Source organism: Phaseolus vulgaris, chromosome 10, assembly GCF_051622355.1.
Source record: "Phaseolus vulgaris cultivar YP4 chromosome 10, ASM5162235v1, whole genome shotgun sequence".
NCBI classification, from domain to species: Eukaryota; Viridiplantae; Streptophyta; class Magnoliopsida; order Fabales; family Fabaceae; genus Phaseolus; species Phaseolus vulgaris.
Genome location: NC_143507.1, coordinates 43,419,040 through 43,441,465, shown reverse-complemented (window position 1 = coordinate 43,441,465; position 22,426 = coordinate 43,419,040). Strand labels below are relative to the sequence as shown.

At 30.1% G+C, this 22,426-nt stretch overlaps 3 protein-coding genes across 3 annotated transcripts; all 3 read left to right on the top strand.

Annotated features, from left to right (window-relative positions):
* The first annotated feature begins 5,116 nt into the window (after window positions 1-5,116).
* Window positions 5,117-9,923, top strand: LOC137819015 (beta-fructofuranosidase, cell wall isozyme). Its single transcript, XM_068622711.2, has 7 exons — window positions 5,117-5,296; window positions 5,484-5,492; window positions 6,159-7,015; window positions 7,319-7,477; window positions 8,438-8,673; window positions 8,768-8,858; window positions 9,559-9,923. Exons 1-7 carry the CDS (start codon window positions 5,140-5,142, stop codon window positions 9,736-9,738), a joined length of 1,689 nt encoding a protein of 562 aa, XP_068478812.1. The 5' UTR covers window positions 5,117-5,139; the 3' UTR covers window positions 9,739-9,923.
* Window positions 9,924-11,848: 1,925 nt separating this feature from the next.
* LOC137819013 (beta-fructofuranosidase, cell wall isozyme) lies at window positions 11,849-15,457 on the top strand. The gene is made up of 7 exons (XM_068622708.2): window positions 11,849-12,088; window positions 12,253-12,261; window positions 12,505-13,352; window positions 13,550-13,708; window positions 14,284-14,519; window positions 14,601-14,691; window positions 14,958-15,457. The coding sequence occupies exons 1-7, from the start codon at window positions 11,923-11,925 to the stop codon at window positions 15,135-15,137; spliced, it is 1,689 nt and encodes a 562-aa protein (XP_068478809.2). The 5' UTR covers window positions 11,849-11,922; the 3' UTR covers window positions 15,138-15,457.
* A 1,360-nt stretch (window positions 15,458-16,817) lies between these two features.
* Window positions 16,818-21,344, top strand: LOC137818458 (uncharacterized). Its single transcript, XM_068621903.2, has 10 exons — window positions 16,818-17,192; window positions 17,313-17,407; window positions 17,995-18,062; window positions 18,154-18,197; window positions 18,352-18,429; window positions 18,521-18,674; window positions 19,129-19,278; window positions 19,393-19,503; window positions 20,621-20,686; window positions 20,894-21,344. The coding sequence occupies exons 1-10, from the start codon at window positions 16,891-16,893 to the stop codon at window positions 20,990-20,992; spliced, it is 1,167 nt and encodes a 388-aa protein (XP_068478004.2). The 5' UTR covers window positions 16,818-16,890; the 3' UTR covers window positions 20,993-21,344.
* Window positions 21,345-22,426: the final 1,082 nt, after the last annotated feature.

Below are 22,426 nucleotides of genomic sequence, written 5' to 3'. Positions count from 1 at the left end.
ATTATTTTAATTTTTTAAAATTAATTTTATTTAATGATTTTTTTAATATTATACAAATAAAATTTAATAATTTTAACCTTTTCAATTTCAACACATCTCTTTATTTACTTCTATCCAATTCAAAAACATTTTTAGTTCATTTTTTTATTTAAATAATTATAGAAAACTTTTAAATATTGTAATCTCTTATGGATTTTAAACATTTAATTATTTATTGTTTCTTCAATATGATAAACTTTTTTATTAGTTTTTACTTTATAGTTCAATGGAATTTCAATAGCACTTTATCATTATAGTTGTTGAGTTCTATTTTCAACATTATCATTTAATAATAACATTAAATTATTTAATGCTAATGAATTTTGGTGAAATTTTAGAACTTTTAAACTGGATTACACAAAACCTTAAAAGTTTATTCTACCTATACACAGAAACTAAGAAAAATATTAATGGATCATTTAATATTATTCAATTTAATATATATACTGTTTATAGAAATATATTATATACTGTTTATAGAAATGTATTGATGCATATATTTTTCTAATAAGCCCAACAAAATGTTGTTCTTTATTTGATATTTTAGAAAATTCGTTACTTTTTTTTTTATTACAAGAGTATACTAAACACAGAGATTGGTCTCTCTTCATTTGATTTGAGGACACTAACTATATACATATATAAAGTAAACTAGATTTGAAAACAATATTAAATAATGTTATTAATTAATATTATATGAAAATTTAATAAATATTTTTTTCTTTTTTTTAAATATTTAATAAATATTTTTTTTCATGATGCAATTTTGTTAATTGAAATTTTGTCAAAAAAAATAATTAAATGTTTTAAAAAGGATTACTTAAATGTATTGTTAGAATACAAAGAAATAATATCAATTAATTTTTACAAATATCAATTAACAAAATGGTTTATTAGAATGAGTGAATTCTTGTAAATTCCTGTTTAATTTTTACAAATAAAAAAGAACTAGATTCCAAGAAGAAATTATTAATAAAACATTTGATGTTGTTAATTTAATATTTATTTAATACCAACTGATAATTGATTTATTTCAATTGAGATATGGATATTTATTTTCTTGAAATTTTACAATAACAAAGGTATTTTTTTTTATTATGTATTTCATTAAAAAACAATAAGAATGTTTTTAATGTATGTATAGAGAATCAATAAACAAGCTTGTTCAATTTTATATTTTTTTAAGAGAATTGTATTATTTATTTTATAAAATCAATTTAAATTAAAATGTTAGTTGACAAATATATAATACATAAGTAATATAGTTTAAATTTCATTTGAATATTAATTTTGTATTAATGTTAAATAAATTAAACTTACCAAATAAATTAACAACAACGTTTATTTTATTTTTTTAGAATATTAACCTTTTAGAAAAACAATATAAGCTATTAAATAAATTTTGAATATAATTGTTTTATTTTATTTTAAAAGGCATATTTTGTTTTTTTGTATAGTTGAGTATTTTGTAGATTCAATTTTTAAAACTCATATATACATCGAAATGCTGTCATGTTAGCAATTTTTTTTGAAAATCAGTTCAAAGTTATGTTTAAGTTTTAATTTCTTTTATGATCACTTTGTGTTGAATTTTATAATAATTTGCACCAAACCATAATCTATTAAAATCCCATACAGTTTTTTTTTTCACCAACGGTCCAATATATTTATTTCATTTATTTAAAATTTAAATAAAATAATTTAAGAATAAAATTAATCAATATGAATAGAATTTGAATAATTCACCATATTAACTTATACTTTGAATAATTCATATCTAATTAATTTGATAATTTTTTTTTATAAAACTTTTATGTTAGGTATTTCAACTTGACAAATTTAATAAGTTAAATGGTAAAGTATATATTTGATAATTTTGAATTTAAGTTGAATTAGACTACTTAAATTTGGAAGATAAATTACACTTTAAGATAAAAAAAAAATAACTATCAAATGATGTAATCTTGAAAAATTTTAGATTGCACAATTTAAAAATATTTTATTGTAAATTTTTATTTTTTTTGGATTAAACCTCTAAAAAAAACAAATTTCTTTCATATTGTATAGTACATATATTAAAATAATTTTTAAATTGTGTAGTTCATAATTATTTTTTCATATAAAAGATTATTTTTAAATTGTGCAATTTAACGTATTATATAATTCAATTCTTTTTTTTAGATTGAGTAATTAAAAAAAATTCATGCAGAATATTACATAATTTAAAAATAATTTTTTCATAAACCAACAAGTGAAAATTTCAATGACATGTATAAAGAAATCATGTTTGTAAAAATACAATTTATGGAAATACGAAAATGTCTTTAATGAAATTAAAATTAGGTTAAAGGAAATATCTGCACTTAATTACAACACCGCTTCGTTTTTGCGCAGCAGCTGCCACGACTATTGTCACCTTCATGCTCGTGCAGTAGTCGTCACTGTCACCTTCATTTTCACACTGAATGCAGCGGGCAGTGTCTTCTTGCCATTCTTCCGTTCACATTTCTTCTCTGAGGCAGCTGTATCCATTGAGAATGTTGGAAAAAAATATCACTTAGCTTCCAGATATAGAAATCCATAAGTAAAAAAGTATACTTCTGCATGCCCACATCCAGAACACAATTAACTATTCCGGATATGTACATCCAAAATTCAAAACCCAATTCTGGATATGTATATCCGGAATACAAAACCCAATTCCGGATAATGATATCCATAACGCATTTCTCAACTACGGACATAGGCGTCCGGGAGCTTCAACTGCAAATGTTAATTGCTTACGGATGTTTATATCCAAAGTGTTTAACAAAGACAAGGGCATAATGAGATTTTAAAAAGTTCATTGAGTGCAGAAAGCAATTTATTGAGTGCAAAAAGTAATTGCCAATATATAATTGCGTTATTCCGTATTTGGACCTTGAAAGTTAAATCAAGCCCAATTCTTAGATTTTAAAACGGTGAGTGGGCTGGGCTACCAGTTCAATTTGATAAAATAATTTGCAAAGACTCTTTCTTCCTACACCTCCATACCTTCTTGTGCCACCCCCATACTAAATATGAAAATATCATTTTATCCTTTTTTTACACCCCCTTGGATTTGAAATAATAAGTCTATGGATTATGTAATCCGGATAAATTATAGATTACATAATTCGGAAGTCAATTTCATATTTAGAAAAGACTTATGGATTATGTAATCCGGAAGCTAATAACACATATGAAAAAAAGATTTCCAGATTACATAATCCGGAAGTTAATCTTATGTATAGAATAGACTTCCGAATTATGTAATCCGGAAGCTAATCACAAAAGACTGCCGGATTACATAATCTGGAAGCTAATTTTGAATCTAAAAAAAGACTTATGGATTATGTAATCTGGAATATTGAAAAAGGTATTTTTAGAATAAGAAAAATTTATAGAGATGGCACAGGTATGGAGTTGCAGGAAGAAGCAGCCATTTGCAATTTAGGCAGATTTTGCCTGTACCATATCATTTTCAATATGCCCAATCTGATATTGAAAATGACAAAAATACTTCTCATAAATAACGAAAATTACAGTAAATAAAAATTATTTATGGAATTTTTATACACAAATATTCCAAATTTTAAATTGTCGGAACACATTTATGAATCCCAGAATTTTTTTTATCTAGAATGTAATTTTAATTTTGTGTTCTTAATTTTTTTTCTGGAATGTATTTTTTATTTTATTTTAAATTATATTTACTATTTCAGATTTTCAAATTCAAAATAAGAATAATTTTAGAAAATTAAAAAAACATAGGGTACATGTTAGAATTGATATGGTAATTTTCTGCAAATTAATATGATGTGATACACTATGGAAAAAAATTATGAATCTACAATGACCAAAACCATGAATTAAAAGGTAGATGAAGAATTTGAAAAGTATTTTTTATTTCTAAATAAAAAACTCTAGAAAGTTAACATATATAACTCTTGTATCATTATTCATTTTTTTGACAATAAATTTTAACTTACATAAATCTGAAATGTGTGACAAAAACACGAAAGGAAACTCGAATTCTTGAGGTAAACACATTGGAGCACTTTCAAATAGCAACATATATAAAAACTTTAAAATAAATGAATCAAATAAAAATCTAGAAACAATGAACAAACTTGGAAAAATAAAGTGACGAAATTAAAACTTTTTGAACTTTTGGGAGCTGAAGTCACGAGAAACCTAGTGATAGCATATTATAGATAAGAACTCCATTTCACCACAATTTTTTTGTACATGTTGTGAAAAATTAGTTCACAAGAATAAATATAATATAATCCACTTGCTCTTTAAAAAATATTGTTTAATCTTTCTTCAATGAAAAAAAAAATTATCTATGATTTAATATGTTAGAAGGATGATAATGTGGGTTGATTTGATTGATCGCGACGTAAGAAATCTATATTTTTTAAATTAATGAAAAATAATTTTTTAAATATAAATTTTAAATATTTTTTATTAATTTTTTTTTATGTAAATAAATTAGGTAAATCATCTCATACCATAATACATGTGTAATAAGTTATAAATTATGTGTAAAATAGTCTCTAATTTAGTAGTAATTAATTATTTTTTGTCTCTACAAATTAGATTCTATTTCATGATTAATTCATAACCATTTTACTTTACTCTTTGTATATTTATTAATTAATACAATTATTTAAAGATTAATTAATATATTACTTTATTAAAAATCGCCTTACTTTCTTTATATATATATATATGTATATTTTAATTTTCACTCAGGAATTGTAACTTTTCCTTTTATTCTAATTCACTTTATTTTTTTTTTTCTCTGTATGCTTAAAAAAATGGAGGTGATGATCTTCCATAGTTATGTTGACTTCAGTATTCTGACACTAAACATGTTAAATACTAAATTACTTACTCTGCTGATTGCTTCTCTGTCATGTTTCAGTTTCACTCAACCATTTTCTTCCTTTTTATATGCATAACAAATCTCTCAGTAATTTACACTTTTTTATTCATTCACAAAATTCAACCACAGCTATCTGTATAATCTATATAAATAGTTGAGATCAGCCACAGCATTATCACATAACAACCATGACTATGTTCATCTCTACCATTTCTCTGTTCACTCTCTTTTCTGCCCTTTGTGCCACTCCATCTGCTCATCCTCACACTTCATCTTCTCATCATTCTTATGATCAACCTTACAGAACTGCTTATCACTTCCAACCTCCCAAGAATTGGATAAATGGTATTTCTAACATCTTTCCTTCAACTACAAAGTTTCTCTTTTACCCTTTATTCCTTTCTTTCTATTCTTTTCATTTTCTTATTTCTTGTGCAAATATATTTCATGCCTCTGATACACAGTTTCTTCTTGTTTTTGCCATTTGACATGCTATCCTGATATGGACATGTGGGTGTGTTTGGACTTGCAGATCCCAATGGTTAGTTCAGTTTTCAGTCCTCTTGTGAATCTCTTCCCTCACTGCTTATTTTTCATATTCTTGTACATAGTTTCCTTCAATCCTTGTTGTAATATATCATCAACCTATTCTCATATCCATCTAAACAATACATATAGTTATTTAAGAATTTCTGGAAATTCATGATGGTTTGAAATCCAAGTACTATAACGCAAATATATTGAGCTAAATCTATAGAGTAGGGCCAGAGAGAAATAAAAAAATGAACACGTAATTAATGAAGAAGTTTCTTCCATTTGGTCGGCTTTTTTCTCTTATAATAACAGTGATGCATGAAGTTGAAGGTGAAGTCAAAAGTACTAGTTTTTTTATGTTTCAGAAAATAACATGTTAACAGAGACTAAGTGTCGTGGCGTGATTCCTTTTAGATAAAATAATAAAGAAAAGAAGCTTAAGAAAGACTTGTTATTTGAATCCAACAAAAATAGTTTAAAGAATTATCAAGTTGATACGTGTTGTAGTTTACTATCTCTTATTTTTCTGAGATGGAAAATGAAGAATTGTCTTTACTTGTGAAATCTTGCATCCACCTAATTCAAGATTTTCTGTGGAAGTTTCAGTGATATCTGAAATGTTTTATTTTATTTATTTATTATTGATAAAAAGAAAAAACTTGGTGAATTTTAGGACCATTGCGATTTGGAGGACTTTATCATTTGTTCTATCAGTACAATCCTAAAGGTGCTGTTTGGGGAAACATTGTGTGGGCACATTCAGTGTCAAAGGATCTTGTGAACTGGACCCCACTAGAACCTGCCATCTTCCCATCTCAGCCGTCTGATATAAAAGGTTGTTGGTCAGGATCAGCCACAGTGCTTCCTGGTAACAAACCAGCCATTTTATACACTGGAATTAACCAACTGAATCAACAAGTCCAAAACTTGGCCATGCCCAAAAATTTGTCTGACCCTTTTCTCAGGGAATGGGTTAAGTCCCCCAAGAACCCTAAAATGGCACCAACAAGTGCTAATAAGATCAATTCAAGTTCATTTAGGGATCCCACTACTGCATGGCTAGGGCAAGATGGAGATTGGAGGGTACTTGTAGGAAGCAAAAGAGGAACTAGGGGAATGGCCCTTTTGTATAGGAGCAAAGATTTTCTTGATTGGGATGAAGTCAAACACCCTTTGCATTCAACCCTAGGCAGTGGAATGTGGGAGTGCCCTGATTTTTTCCCAGTTTTGAAGAATGGCCAAAAGGGTGTTGACACATCTGTGAATGGTGATCATGTTAGGCACGTGCTGAAGGCTAGTTTGGATGACAAAAAACATGATTACTACATGATAGGGAGTTACAATGCTGCCAAAGATAAGTTTATCCCAGATAAAGTGTTTGATGATTTTATTATCAGATATGATTTTGGAAAATACTATGCCTCAAAAACCTTCTTTGATGATGGAAAGAAGAGAAGGGTTTTGCTTGGGTGGGTGAACGAATCATCAAGTGTTGCTGATGATATCAAGAAGGGATGGTCTGGAATCCATGTAAGTTGATTTCACTTTCTTAAATTCTTATTATTGGTTTTCTCACCATGTTCTTAAATCAAGACACAAGACTTGATCAAACCAATGTGTTGACTCTAGGATCAAATAGTTAGATTTTTTTTTGGGCATGGTTTATGGCATAGATCTAATGATATGATTTAAAATAACATGAGCCAACTCATACAATGGTTCCACAGTTTTTTTGTCCTTTCTTTATTTGCTTTAGAAAATGAAGTTGACCTTAAACAGTAGTTGGAAAGAGTGGTGGTGCAATTTGGTCAATGATGCACATGTGTTTTGCAGACAATTCCAAGGGCTATTTGGCTGCATAAGTCTGGTAAACAGCTGGTGCAGTGGCCAGTGGAAGAAATTGAAAAGCTAAGAGCAAAACCAGTGAAGTTGGCACCCCAAGACTTAAAAGGAGGCAACTTGCTTCAAATTAATGGTGTCACAGCAACACAGGTAAGTTTTACTTGTTTGAATCGAGTAACAATAGTATTATTAATGTAGTAAAGGTTTTGAATTGTTTATGATTAGGATCATGGTTGCAGAAGTGTGTTTTTTTATGAAAAACTTTAGTATTGAGGAAAACTAGGGTCAAATGTCTAAACACAACCATCATTTACGGTAGCAATGTTTTTGAAGACCACAAAACCTTTAATATTGAAACTGTTTTCAAAGAATCTTGGTTAAAAATAATAGTACAGTACATCTGTAGCTGTATTATATATCTGTGACATTGTATTTGGAACATTTTGAAGTTAACTTATAAGTTTAACACAACACATACTACAAGAAATTTAAATAGAAATTAATTAATTATTATATTAATTAAATTAAATAATATTTTAAATGTTAAAATAAATTATTGATATGTAAATCACATTATTGGTAATAGTTTTTAAAATTGATATCTAATTAATTACGTTTTAGTTATCAATTTTAAACTCTAAATAATTAGTAGTTAAAATCTTATTAAATAATTAAATATTAATTTAAAAATTATTTATTAATAATATAAAATAATTTAGATATTAATATTTTTTGTTAATCTCTAAAAATATTATATTTAATTAATATAATAATTAATAATTTTTTATATTTTAAATTGATTTCTGTGTAATAATTTTTAGTAGTGACATGAAAAAAATACTTCTTATATTATTATTATTATTATTATTATTATTATTTTAATATTATCTATAAAATATTCATAAGATGAAATCTAACTTTGAATATTCAAATTCTGTCTAAAACATATATTAATTATACTTTTTAAAAACATTTCTTTCTCAGTAAATTATTTTAATAATCTTAGTTGTTTAAAATAAATCTTGATAGATAATTTCAATGAATAAAAAGAATCTTAATAAATGATGATAATAAAACATAACATCAAAGTTTATGATTTGTCCTTTGCAGGCTGATGTTGAAGTTTCATTTGAAGTGAGTGAATTGAGAAAGGCTGAAAGATTGAAGTATTGGATTGACCCTCAAATCCTATGTAGCAGAAAGGGTTCATCCCTCAGAAGTGGATTGGGTCCTTTTGGTTTGCTGGTTTTTGCTTCAGAGGGATTGCAAGAGTTCACATCAGTTTTCTTCAGAATATTCAGATACCAACACAAATATTTGGTGTTCTTGTGCAGTGATCAGAGCAGGTTAATTTGTTTTCTACCCTCTTATTGTTTCCATCAACTTCAACTCAAGTTCTCTTCAAACTCTTCTGATATCATACAAATGCATGCATTTCAGGTCTTCCTTGAACAAGAACAATGATTTGACCACTTATGGAACTTTTGTTGACGTGGATCCTCTTAAGGAGAAGCTGTCATTGAGAACCTTGGTAAGTTCCATCTATGAAGCCACAAGATGTGCAAAGAGCATGCATTATTCAAATGAAACTTTTAGGTTTTAACAAGTGCATGGTTTTATTAAACCAATATATACATATATAACCATATACAAAAGTTAATAAAAATAGTTTTATGTACATGTACATAGAATCTATGTACAAAAAAGTATATTTTTTCCAAGATAAACTCATTTTAAAAATAGTTTCTCCTACTTATGATTTTTCTTTTAAGTTGTTTTTTTATTGATTTTGGACTAGTTTTCATATTTGTTTGTATTTTTTTTAATATGGTGCCAGATGATTGTTGAAACCTGTAAAGTGTAAGTTAGTTGAGATGTCGAGTTTTATGATAGTTTTTTTACAAAAATAAATAGTTTTTAAAAATGAATGTGTTAATATTATTTACTAAAATAGACTCCTTAATTATTTATATTGAAAATTTGGTTATTGGAGAATAGAATATTGTCAAATTTTGATCAGTTTTTATATCGAAGTTAGAAATCTCATATCGATCAAAAATAAAAATATTATATAATATGTAAATAAGTGCAAATCTCATTTTATAAGTCAATTTTTCAAGGTTGAGTTAAATTTAAAGTTTAAGGTTTAGAGTTTAGGGTATAGTAAGAATTATGATAGAGAGATTTTGTTCTTTGTTATTTTTAATGAAGTTGTTTTGTCCCTTACACAGATTGATCATTCAGTGGTAGAGAGTTTTGGAGGAGAAGGAAGAGGGTGCATCACTGCAAGAGTTTATCCTACATTAGCAATAAATGATAAAGCAAAAATATATGTTTTTAACAATGGTACTTCAGAGGTCAAGATTACAAGATTGCATGCTTGGAGTATGAAGAAAGCTCATATTAAGTAAAATTTTAGGCAGAAGGGGTGGAAGAGATCAAATTTGATTATCATGATTTTTACTTTTATTAATGCCTCTAAACACCATTAGGATAACAATAATATGCATATCATTATTTAAATTTGAGATAAGCTGAAAAATTCAAAACATCATTTAAGAAATATGGTGCCATTAAATCTGGCATTTTACTATTTCAAAATATTTCTTTTGCCTTCATTCTTACTTTATTATATAGTTAATTGTGATCACATAATTATCTTACAAATTAATCAAAGAAAGAAGAAATGACAATTTAACTTTTGATAATAATTTTCGATGACTTAAACCTCCATTATTTTTTATACTTATAATTTCAAATTTCGTCATAATGGTAAGAATTCAAGTGAGTCTTATTTCGGTACGTATAACATAGTCACATTCATTAATGTAAAGAAGAAGAAGGCAAATGGGTAAAGGAGAAAATACAGAGTGAAAGTTATAACCGATTGATGGTTATAAAGGAAAAGTCTAAAAGAGATAAGATATATTACACTTTAGGAGGTCTAATACAATTTATATATATTTTATTTCTTAATCTTTTAGGAACATTTTTTAAGAATAAAATCGTGATGAATTTTGAACTCAAAAGTGATAATACATTAGTGATACTATCTCATATCAACTTTCCAAAAAAAATAAAAAAAAATATAACTAAGAAATATTAAGATACCAATTTATCTTAACCAATTCTTAACCCCTTTAGATCACATGTGTTGACTCCAACGTTTATTTATGTTTTTTTTTTAAAATTCATCATATATGCTCATATGTTGACTCCAAAGTCTATTTATGTTTTTAAAAAAAAAATTATTTTCATGTTTCGTTGTTTGATGAGTGTAAGATATTTGAATCATGAATATATATTAAGTTTAATTAATGAGTGTTATATAATAGTTTAAGATGTAATTTTTTTTTGTTTTTAATTATTAATTAACCTGTTTAAATATAAAAGCTCAAATAAGTATGGTTATAGAAAATATCATTTTTTTTATAAAAAATAATAAAATTAAAAAAAATGTTTAAATTTTGTGGATTAGTTGATTAGTCTATTCTCTCTAACGAGATGGGTCAATGTAACTTGTCAAAAGTGATTTAAATTCAAAATTAAAAGTATTTTTTTAGATATATATATTGTTACTAAAAATAATTGGTGAATATCCCAATTAACGCGGAATATATTTAGATACAAAATTAAGTTTTTTTTATTAAAAATATAAAGTCTGAAAAATAATTTTAATTTTGTATCCAAACATCTGTAAAATGGTTTCATCATCTCTTGTTATTTATTGCAAGGAGAAATGCTAATAAGACCTCTTCTTAGCAACATTAATGCAATATCTGCTTTTGTCCAATATTTTTCTCAAATCATTTATTTCTGTCAATAATGGCCAACTGTACATCTTTTACCAAGTAATGGGTAGAAGTTTTATGTAGCAAAAATTTAATTTCCAATGCAATACTAAGTCATTTTTATTGCCATTAAAAAAAATAAAATTCTTAATAAGATGCATCTTATTATTATCTTATCTCAGTATTCTCAGACAGAATTCAACTACAAGTTTCAAAATAAACAATAATTCAGATAGAGTGATTAATGATTAATCGTAATGATATTATCTGAACGGACTTAAATTCGAACAAGTGCCAAAACTATAAATTAAAATTAATTTAAAATGTAATTTATTTTATACTATAACAAGTGTTTGTTGATCATTGGAAGAGATGATAAGGAAAATATTTAACATTAATTAGTTAAAAGTAAATCCACACAAGAGATCATAACACTAATTTCACAAGAGATTATAAACTAATTTTCACTTAAAACTTTCTTATCTAACACTTGGATTTTTATTTGTATTTTGGTTTCATTACTCATAATGTACTTTGAAGAAATGGTCCAAGCGAACAGGCATACGACTATTGACTTGAAAATTCTAACAAAATGGTCCAAAGTGACTTCATATTCTTCTTCTTACCTTCCTTTCTTTTTCCTACTCTTTGCATCCAAATTTTGGAGTGAAAGATTAACATTTTCCTTGATCTATGTGCTTTGAACCATTCACAAATTTCCACAACACAACAATGTTGCATGTATAAATAGATAGCAGAGCACAACTGTTTTCCTTCACAACACAACATCACCACATAGCAACCATGATGACAATGCCTACTATTTGGCTGTTAACTCTCTTTTCTGTCATTTATGGCAGTGTAGCTACTCATCATTTTAGCAGAAATCTTCAGACTCTATCTTCTGATTCCAATGATCAACCTTACAGAACTGCTTATCACTTCCAACCTCCCAAGAATTGGATAAATGGTAATTCTAACATCTTTCCTTTATTCATTCCTTCCTATTCTTTTCACATTCTTTATTGTGCAAATCTTTTATGTCTCTAATATACAGTTTCTGTTTTTGCTTCTTGTTTTTGTGAATTGACATGTTATCCTCAAATGGACACTTTGGTGTATTTGGACTTGCAGATCCCAATGGTTAGTTCAGTTCTCTTATTATGAATTTCCCTCTTCAGTGCATGTGCACCTCTTTTGTGATGTTGGATTTGTTTGTTTGTGTTTTAAAAAACATATTGTGAAAAAGTCAAAGTGGAAAAAAACATTAAACTGTCTTTAGTTGTTTTCTGTTTCTGTTTTTTGTTTTTATTTTATATGAAAGAACAATCAAACTCTTATTATTTTGGGTTGGAAAATAAAAATTTGTCTTGGGATTTTTGGCAGGACCAATGAGATATGGAGGGCTTTATCATCTGTTCTATCAATACAATCCACAAGCTGCAGTTTCGGGAAATATTGTGTGGGGACATTCAGTGTCAAAGGATCTTGTGAACTGGACCACACTAGATCCTGCCATCTTCCCATCTCAGCCGTCTGATATAAAAGGATGTTGGTCAGGATCAACTACACTGCTTCCTGGGAACAAACCAGCCATTTTGTACACAGGAATTGACTCCATGGGTCACCAAGTTCAAAACTTGGCTAAGCCCAAAAATTTGTCTGACCCTTTTCTTAAAGAATGGGTTAAGTTCCCCCAAAACCCTCTAATGGCAGCAACTAGTGATAACAATATAGAGTCAGATTTTAGGGACCCCACCACTGCTTGGCTAGGCCAAGATGGACACTGGAGAGTACTTGTTGGAAGCAAAAGAAGAACTAGGGGAATGGCACTTTTGTTTAGGAGCAAAGACTTTGTTAATTGGGTTCAAGCAAAACACCCTTTATATTCAACCAAAGACAGTGGAATGTGGGAGTGCCCAGATTTTTTTCCAGTTTTGAAGAATGGCCAATTGGGTGTTGACACATCTGTGAATGGTGATCATGTTAGGCATGTGCTCAAGGCTAGCATGAAAAGTCAGGATTACTATATGATTGGGAGTTACAATGCTGCCAAGGATGTGTTTCTCCCTGATAAAGGGTTTGATGAATTTGTTTCAAGATATGATTATGGAAAATACTATGCCTCAAAATCTTTCTTTGATGATGGAAAGAAGAGAAGGGTTTTGTTTGGGTGGGTGGATGAATCCTCCATTGAGGCAGATGATATCAAGAAAGGATGGTCTGGAATCATTGTAAGTTCATTTCAATATTGTCATTATTGGTTTGTTCATTGTATTCTTTCTAAAATCAATATAAGACTTGACCAAATCAAAACATTTTGAATCTTGGCTCAAATAATTAGATTTGGTTTTTAGCCATGGTTTTGTGATTGATGGAGTATGGTTAGTTATAAATAACATGACCAAGATCCACATATATATATTTGTAGGGAATTCCAAGGGCTATGTGGGTGCATGACTCTGGTAAACAGTTGGTACAATGGCCTGTGGTGGAAATTGAAGAGCTGCGTACAAACCCAGTGAACTTGCCCCCCCAAGTGCTAAAAGGAGGCCAATTGCTTCAAATTAATGGTGTTACAGCAACACAGGTAGATTTCACCTTCTACAGTATAAACATAACAAGGGTTGCAGTATGGTTTTATAGCAATATAATTTTATTTACTGTCTTTTTTTCAAAGTAGTGGAACCTGCATAAATTTTAATTATGGAAAAGATGTTTATAATAGTCTTTAAATATTAAATATAGGAATACTTATTTTTAAAGTAAGTTCATGTTACACATTAGAATTCAATCAACCATCTTGATATTAGAAGTGCAATTTTAGTTTTTTCAAGTTTCAATTGTGTAGATTAAGTATCTTAATAATTTTCTATTATCATATTTCAATATCTGATTTGTACTAATCAGATTAATTATGTAATTTTAGTCTCTCAGACATAATAAATCAGTGTGATCCATAGATTTTAAATGACAAAGAGACTAAAATCATAGTGAAATCTAAAAAAATCTAATCTACAATATCAGAATAAGAAAAACATACCTACAAAAATCAATTGTCACAGTTGAAATGAAAAGACTAAAATCCCACAATTAAAATGCTTGGGAACCAAGTTAGCAGTTAAGGCTTGTTTCTAAATTAGAGTGATCATTTGTCTTTTGCAGGCTGATGTTGAAATTTCATTTGAAGTGAGTAATTTGATAGAGGCTGAAGTATTGGACAATTGGACAGACCCCAAAATTCTCTGTAGTCAAAAGGGTTCATCCATTAAAAGTGAACTGGGTCCGTTTGGTCTGCTAGTTTTTGCTTCAGAAGGATTGCAAGAGTTCACATCAGTTTTCTTCAGAATATTCAAATACCAAAATAAAAATTCGGTGCTCTTATGCAGTGATCAGAGCAGGTTAATTTGTTTGTGACCTCTATTTATTTCTATCAAATCAATTTTGTCTCTAAACTCATACAAATGCATGTATGAAAACAGGTCTTCCTTAAATAAAAACAATGATTTGGCCACTTATGGAGCTTTTGTTGACGTGGAACCTCTTCATGAAAAGCTTTCATTGAGAACACTGGTAAGTTTCAGCTGATGAAGCGACTAATACTTGCAGAGGTTGCATTCAAATGGATCTCTTTAAGTTTTAGCAAGTGCATATAAGCATAATTTTATATACTTGAATACAAACATTCTGTAGACATGATATGATTTGTAGATATGTATATTTAATAGTATTGATGGGGATGATAATAAAAAGAAGTGTATGTTAAAAGTCATTTTTTTCTTTTCTTTTGTTCAAATGATCTATAATTTTTCTAATGCATGAGTTTTTCCCTTCCACAGATTGATCATTCTGTGGTAGAGAGTTTTGGAGGAGAGGGAAGGGCTTGTATCACAGCCAGAGTTTACCCAACATTGGCGATCAATGATAAAGCACAACTATATGCTTTCAATAATGGCACATCTGATGTCAATATTACAAGACTAAATGCTTGGAGCATGAAGAAAGCACAAATAAATTGAAACTAAGAGGAATGGCAGAAATGGAAGGGTCTACTTGAAGAGGAGCATGAAATAGTGATTATAAGTACTGGTGGGCTCAAGAATATGAAGCAACTACTAGAATACCATGGAGGCAAAATTTTCCCATTGCAAGGAAAAATATCAAATGAACCATATTAATATAATAATAAACATTTAAAAACTAGGCTATACATAGACAACAAGAGGATGATCCAATAAATGCCTAGAAATGATCCAGTATATACTTACAAACTATCTGCATTCAAATGTCTCAATAATTTTTTTCAATGTTAATAAAAATGCCATCCTCTTCTGTCAAATGTGTTCTTGTAGTGGTGTTGATCATTTGCTTATAAACCTTCGCCCTTTTAAACAACCTGAAGTTATAGATATCAGTAGGCTAAGGTCAGAATGAGCTTGGACTGCTCTGAACTGGTGCTATTCATATTCCATACTCAGGTGGTCGTTTTGCCTACGTTTCTGATTACCCTTCTTTTTCACTTTATTATTTGGCATTTCTTCAAACTGCTCTGTCAAACATTTGTGCACAATATTTTTCACTTCATGGAGTGACTCTATATTATCAGCAATATCAGCAATGCGATTTCCCTCATGGCAGTAACCAGTAAAAGCATGTAGCAGTCAAGTATTCATAATAAAACATACACTCTAGTTAAAGAAAGTAATGATAAATCACATGGATTAAGAGAGTCCAAAGCCTTTCTGTAGGACACTACATTGCATTTCGTCCTACAACCACTTTTCCCTTTCCATTTAAGCTCAAAGGGAAAACAATTATTGTCAGGTTCTTGATTAAATTTTTGAGAATAACTCCAGCACTAAAAACAATAATAAGAATTTATTATTCAGTCAGTGTTCAAACTGAAAGTATTAGCAAAAGAAGAGAGAAAAGGGAGAGACAACAGTGAGAGAGGAAGAGCTAAACAAAGCAGAATTTTATAGAATCCTGTTCCTTTGCCAGCCATACTCTCAGAAAAGGATGAAAATTGGTACAAGTTGCTCAGTACAAAGTGTCAATTGCCCATTAGAGTCTCATAAATTTCAAGCTCCAACACATGTCTCATCTTTCAAATTTTAAATGACAAACCCCCACCAACACAAGACAGTTTTTTGTTGACCCTAAAGTGGATTCATAGCAAGCAATAAAAAATCATAGCAAAACCCCACCAGGAAAAAACTTGAATTTGATGAACACATTATTGATACAGAAAAGAAAGAGTGAGAGAGAACCTGAGGGAAGGTGGAACTCTTGTACATACCAAATTCCAAAGAGGACGAGGAAACAGAGTGAAACACTATAACATATGCATTATCTAATCTAATACGAGAGAATAAGAAAGATTTGAGTTTGTTTCGGAGATTGACTTTGCTCAATGTTGTTGTCAAACAAAACTGAACACTCTATTGAAGAACAAAAGGGTTTTTATACTCTTTCTATTATTTTTATATTGGTTATGTGGAAATTTAAATAGAGTAAATGCATCAAAATGAAAGTAAAATAATGGGTGAGATTTTTCAATACAAAATAAACGAAAAAGAAATTAAATGTAAAAAATGTAAATTTTAAGTACCATTATTAAAATGTTTAATTACTATGAAAAAAAGTAACAAAAAAATAAAATCAAACGCATTTAATTTAACTAAAACGAGGGAAAAAAGCTCACTCTATAGTTCATAATCCTACCGAAACTAAACACTGTCTCTCTCTCTCTCTCTCTCTCTGGTCTCTGCCATGACGACGTCGTCGGGTTCCGTGAACAACGCCATGCCCACAGGCCTCCAAGAAGTGCTTCTCAACCGAAAGCGCACCGAGCAACAGCAAGAAGAAGAACCCAACAACAATGCCCAACCCTCAATTTCAAGCTCGCAACTTTTTTCACCCGCCGGTGACGCCGTCGCCGGCGACAGCTCCATCTCCAAACCCATCGTGTTGGTGACCAACAGCGACGGCATCGAGTCTCCGGGTCTAACATTCCTCGTCCAAGCTCTCGTTGGCCTCGGCCTCTACGATGTCCATCTCTGCGTTCCCCAATCGTGGGTCCCACTATGCGTTCTCTCTAATTGTTTCATCGCATGCTTCCTTCTTGCTTGCTTTGGCTTCGTTTGATTTCTCGCTCTTTGTAATTTGTTAGTTCGTGAAAATGGTTGCTTCAGGGACAAATCTGTTTCGGGCCACTCTCTCACTCTCGGAGAAACCGTGGAAGCCTCTTCTGCTCTGATTGACGGTGCCACCGCCTTTGAAGTTTCAGGTTTGGATTCAAACTTCTTTGCTGTTTTTACTCATTTGGATGAAGAGATTCTTGATTGTTTGGAATCTTCTTCTTTTTTAAAGGAGTTTAGCTTAGTGGTTTGCTTACTGTTCAGTCTTCGCCACTGTTTGTCTTTACTTTGTTAGATCCGATGTGTGGGAAGTTCTTGTAGACGTGGTTTGGTTCTAGTTGTGAATATGAAAAAAGGTGTTCTTCAGTGAGTTCACTTTAACTTCGTTCGTAGTTGATGTTGTTTACTGGTTAGTTTCTTGTCAAAAAAAGTCTCTTCTTCATCATCATCATCATCGTCTTGCGTGGAATCATGGGATAGTAGCAACTGACATTTAGTTGTGATCATCTTAACTGGACTGAATCACGTTGTGTGATTTATGTAGCAGATCTCACTTGTTAGGATAAAGTTTTTATTTTTATTTTTTTGTAATCAAGGAGTTTCATACTATCTTGGCTTTCACATTACTGACATAATTGATCCAGAGTTGGGAAATGCTTAATTTTTGGGTTTGTTGTCATAGTTGTGACAATGATACTTGCATAAATTCCTTACTCTTTCCTAATTTATAATCCAGGAACTCCTGTCGATTGTATTTCACTAGCGTTATCTGGGGCCTTATTTTCATGGTCAAAGCCAGTGCTGGTTAGCATTTGTCATATAATTATAACTATTTGTGCGCTCTTCTCACTAACGAAGTACTAATGGTTTATTGATAAAATGATATAATTTTTAGGTTATTAGCGGAATTAACCGGGGATCAAGCTGTGGTCATCTCATGTAAGTTGTTCTCTTCCCTTATGCATAGAGTTAAACTTATAAATCTATATTAGTACACAGTCCCTACTTCCCCCTGATAATAGTCTGTAGTGGTTTTGTATTGAAAAGCCCTGAGTATGAACAAAAGTTCATTTCATGCTTTAAAATTCAACAGGTTCTACTCGGGTGTTGTCGCCGGAGCAAGAGAGGCATTATTATGTGGTGTACCTTCTTTGTCAATATCATTAAATTGGTATGTTGATTGTTATTTATGATTTCCGGCTTAAATTTATTTTCTTGCTGGAGATTATGAATTAGTAACATATCCTGCTGCCATGCTGCAGGAAGAAGGAGGAAAGTCAAGAGACTGATTTCAAGGATGCAGTAGAACTCTGTTTACCTTTAATAAATGCAGCTATAAGGGATGCTTTACAGGGAACTTTCCCCAAAAGCTGCTTTCTGAGTATTGAAATTCCTACATCACCTTTAAACAGCAAGGTAGACAATCTAATATGGATAAGGTTTATGTTACATTCAGATCTTTAGGTTTGGTTCATGTACTGTAGAAAATCTAATATGGATTAGGTTCATGTTACATTCAGATCTTTAGGTATAAGTGCTTTGTAGGTTCTTTTCAAAGCTTTACTTCTAGTTGCCTTTTTTATGGGGATGTGTCTTTTCTTATAATGAAAGATGACATACATTTATATGTATTGCTTACAGAGGCAGTAACTGTATATATTCTGGGGAAATTTCCTCTTAAAGTGGATTTGAAACTTGACCATTTAACATTGTGATGTTAACATGTATTTCCTTCCCTGTCCCTTTCTTAATCAGGCAATATGTTTTAATTTCACCGTTCTTATGTTTTGTTTCACTCTGTTTACTGTTTAGTTAACTGTTTTTGGTCCGAAGATATAATATGGCTGCTGTGGTATTGTTTTGTTGACAGGGCTTCAAGTTGACCAAGCAAAGTATGTGGAGATCCACTCCGAATTGGCAGGCAGTTTCAACTAGCCGCTATCCTCCTGGTCATTTCTTGGCCAGTAAACAAGGCTTTGGTCTTCAATTTGCGCAGATTGGCCGTGATGCCTCTGCTGCCGTGAGTGTCCTAAAAATTGCCATCTTTTGCACATTCAGTTTATGTTTAATGTGGTAATTATTGTGCAGCTATTGATGCTGATAGTAGAATCTTTCACATCTTGGTGTACTTCAGGGTGCAGCTCGGAGATTAACTACTCAGAAAAAGAATTTGGAGATTGTTGAATCAATTGGAGCTGCAGGAAAATCTGATTCTAACAGGGTGAAGAAGTACTTCAGACTACAGGTAAATGAAAGGGAGATGACAACTACCTCATTTCCAACTTGCCTAAAAGTGAAAATAAAAGGGGTGGGTTGGTACAAGGATGGGAATGTAGTGGGAGGGTACCGCAGTATCTATAAATTATGCCCCTCAACTCTAATATTCATGCACATATCCCATACCCAATCTGTGTCTACATACCTGAACCTATTATTGCATTATAGTTAAATGGAATGTTCTATGTCGTTTTTGTGGTTTCTTTTTGACAATCTAGTAAAATCAGAATGTGAATCATGTGATAGGAACTGAAACTCACCGAAGGAAATTAGGAATTATGTAGAAAATTCATAGAACAGTCGGATTACAGTAGGAAAAAATGCAGGAAATGTAGAAAAAGAAAGAAAATAATCATGTTATATAGTTATACTTCTCTACCATATAGCACAATCACCCCAAAAATATCCAATTGATTACCTACCTATTTCCTCCCTCTTTCCTGATATCGCAATGCATCCTCTAGATCTACCCCAATGCTTTCCACACTTCTTGCCACATATGCAAGCTTGTTACAGCCTATACAAATCCCTCTTTTGCCCTCTCTTATCTATGTCTTGTCAGTCAAAAATGCTATTTAATACCAAAATTAAGTATGATAAAACAATAAAACAATAGCATTGGTTAAAACATCGAACATCATTTAAAAATATCCGAAGATCATTCTACTCTTTGTTGAACTTTCCACTTTCCCATAGTCTTAGCTAGATAATCTTCAAAAGTATGAGTGGTATAATTTCTTGACACTGTTCATTTGGATGGAAGATGGACTTCTGTAATGATTGAGAAAGATGTTCTCTAACAACTTTAATTTGTATCTTGATTCTGAATCCAGAATGATGGCAATTCCCTCCATGAATAACTAGTCAATATTTGTCTCATTTTACTATAATTTTTTAAACCATACTTATAGCTTAAGTTGATCAATTTTGCCATTGGTGCCAAGATGTCTTTTTTTTTTTGTCAAAAATGACTGTCAAATGTTATTATATATGATTCAGTACTTTCTAGGTTACATTTAAATGATGATTAATTATTTAAATTGTTCTTGGGTGTGAACTTAGCTATACTATACTTTTATCTGCAGTTTTTGGATAAGCAGCAGGAAGATATAGATGATGATTTGGATTACAGAGCACTTGAGAGTGGATATGTAAGTTGACTAACTAAATTATCTTTTGGCATGTTTTCTAATGTGAAATGTATCATTAATTTTTTCAGTTAATAATATTTTATGTTCTTAAGGACTGCATTCAAACAATGAACGTCTTCATTATTGTACTGTTAATCTGTTACTATACATGCGATCAAGTTAACTTTTCTCCTCTGAAGGAACCTTGCATCTGATTTTAATGGACAGGTTGCAGTTACTCCTCTCTCTCTGTCTCCTCATACTGAGACGGATATTCAAACAGCAGCTTCTCACTGGCTTTCATCTGTACTTGCTGGTGAACAATAGCCTCAAACAGAATTCAGCTTCAGCGTGATTATGTACATTTGAGATTTGAGATTTATCATGGTTCTTTCTTTTGTAAAGGTGGAGCAGAAGCAACAATCACACTTATTCTATAACTGGTATCAATCTGTATGTTCTTGTGCAAGATATTCTGTATTCCCTCTTCATTGTTTCATTTCTTCTGGTCGCTAGTTATTTCTGATGTGAAGCAAATTCTTATTTGCTTTCTGTAATCTACTAGGCATATTTTGAAAATGCCATTTCCTCTGTTTGTAACTTGAAAACTGGTGCACTTCTCATTGTAATTTTTCTCTAAGTTGTTGTTTGAAAGATAGTTAAGCTTGGTTTGATGGTATTTTAGACTATGGTGGAATATTAAGCAGCCTTGCATGGATTGGATTTCAACCTCTCAAAATATATATTATATATAAATATTAAATTATGATGTAAATAAATCATTTTCAATATGTTATGGACTATGGTTTGGTTAAGTTGAGCTTTGATAATAGCATAAAAGAATCGAACCATTTGGTAAAAAGATACATTATTTTGGGTATCAGTTTGGTCACTTGTTTTTGAATTATTTTATCTGATTTAAAACATTTTGGTTTGATGTTTAAACACTAAACCCCCTTGTCAATACTGAGTTTCTATTTTTATTACTTAATTTTACCCATTGAAAATGTAATTATTAAAAAATAAAGATAAATAATAAATTTATATGTTTCCTTTTTAGTATAATAAAAAAAAATACGATCTTAAAATAAAATATTTAATTTTAGGTTTAATTACTTTTTTGTCCCTATATTTATAGTCAATAGTCAATTTGGTACAGTGGTTTTTAAAAAATTCAATTTGGTCCCTAAGTTTTTTAAAATGTATTCAAAATGGTCATTTCTATTAAATATCACCACAGAATCGAATGAGGGGAGCACACCTCCGAATGGAATCGAAGCAGGGAAGCGCACCATAGAATCCAACCAGGGGAGCAATTCTCGTATCAGAAACCCTAAATCAGAAATTCGAAATCCCCAATTTGAATAATCTAAACCCTAATACAGTATTCACCAAAGTAATGTAAGCACAATCCACGTAACTTACACGTGTCTGCCACATAAGCACCACTTAATGTCGTTTGGTGATATTTAACAGAAAGATATTTTTTAAAAACCACTGTACAAAATTGACTATTGGCTATAAATATAGGGACAAAAAAGGTAATTAAACCTTAATTTTATTATTTTTGTTTGAAATTGATTAATATTTGAAGTAATTGAAAGCACCCTAATAACTATATAATTAATCTTTAAGAGAATTTTTTATTTTAACTTTTTTTTACAAATTTAAGATTATTACTAGTTTCTTAGGATTAATTACATATTAATATTAATTTATTTTTAATAAATAGTGATAATGATTAAATACTCAATACGAACT

Excerpts from the sequence above, each read along its gene's own strand:
- LOC137819015 (XM_068622711.2), top strand. The coding sequence starts at position 5,140 with ATGACTATGTTCATCTCTACCATTTCTCTGTTCACTCTCTTTTCTGCC. Across the intron at positions 8,674-8,767 it reads TTGTGCAGTGATCAGAGCAG|GTCTTCCTTGAACAAGAACA; the intron begins GTTAATTTGTTT and ends CATGCATTTCAG. Across the intron at positions 8,859-9,558 it reads AGCTGTCATTGAGAACCTTG|ATTGATCATTCAGTGGTAGA; the intron begins GTAAGTTCCATC and ends TCCCTTACACAG.
- LOC137819013 (XM_068622708.2), top strand. The coding sequence starts at position 11,923 with ATGATGACAATGCCTACTATTTGGCTGTTAACTCTCTTTTCTGTCATT. Across the intron at positions 14,520-14,600 it reads TTATGCAGTGATCAGAGCAG|GTCTTCCTTAAATAAAAACA; the intron begins GTTAATTTGTTT and ends GTATGAAAACAG. Across the intron at positions 14,692-14,957 it reads AGCTTTCATTGAGAACACTG|ATTGATCATTCTGTGGTAGA; the intron begins GTAAGTTTCAGC and ends TCCCTTCCACAG.
- LOC137818458 (XM_068621903.2), top strand. The coding sequence starts at position 16,891 with ATGACGACGTCGTCGGGTTCCGTGAACAACGCCATGCCCACAGGCCTC. Across the intron at positions 18,675-19,128 it reads CATCACCTTTAAACAGCAAG|GGCTTCAAGTTGACCAAGCA; the intron begins GTAGACAATCTA and ends TTTTGTTGACAG. Across the intron at positions 20,687-20,893 it reads GAGCACTTGAGAGTGGATAT|GTTGCAGTTACTCCTCTCTC; the intron begins GTAAGTTGACTA and ends TTTAATGGACAG.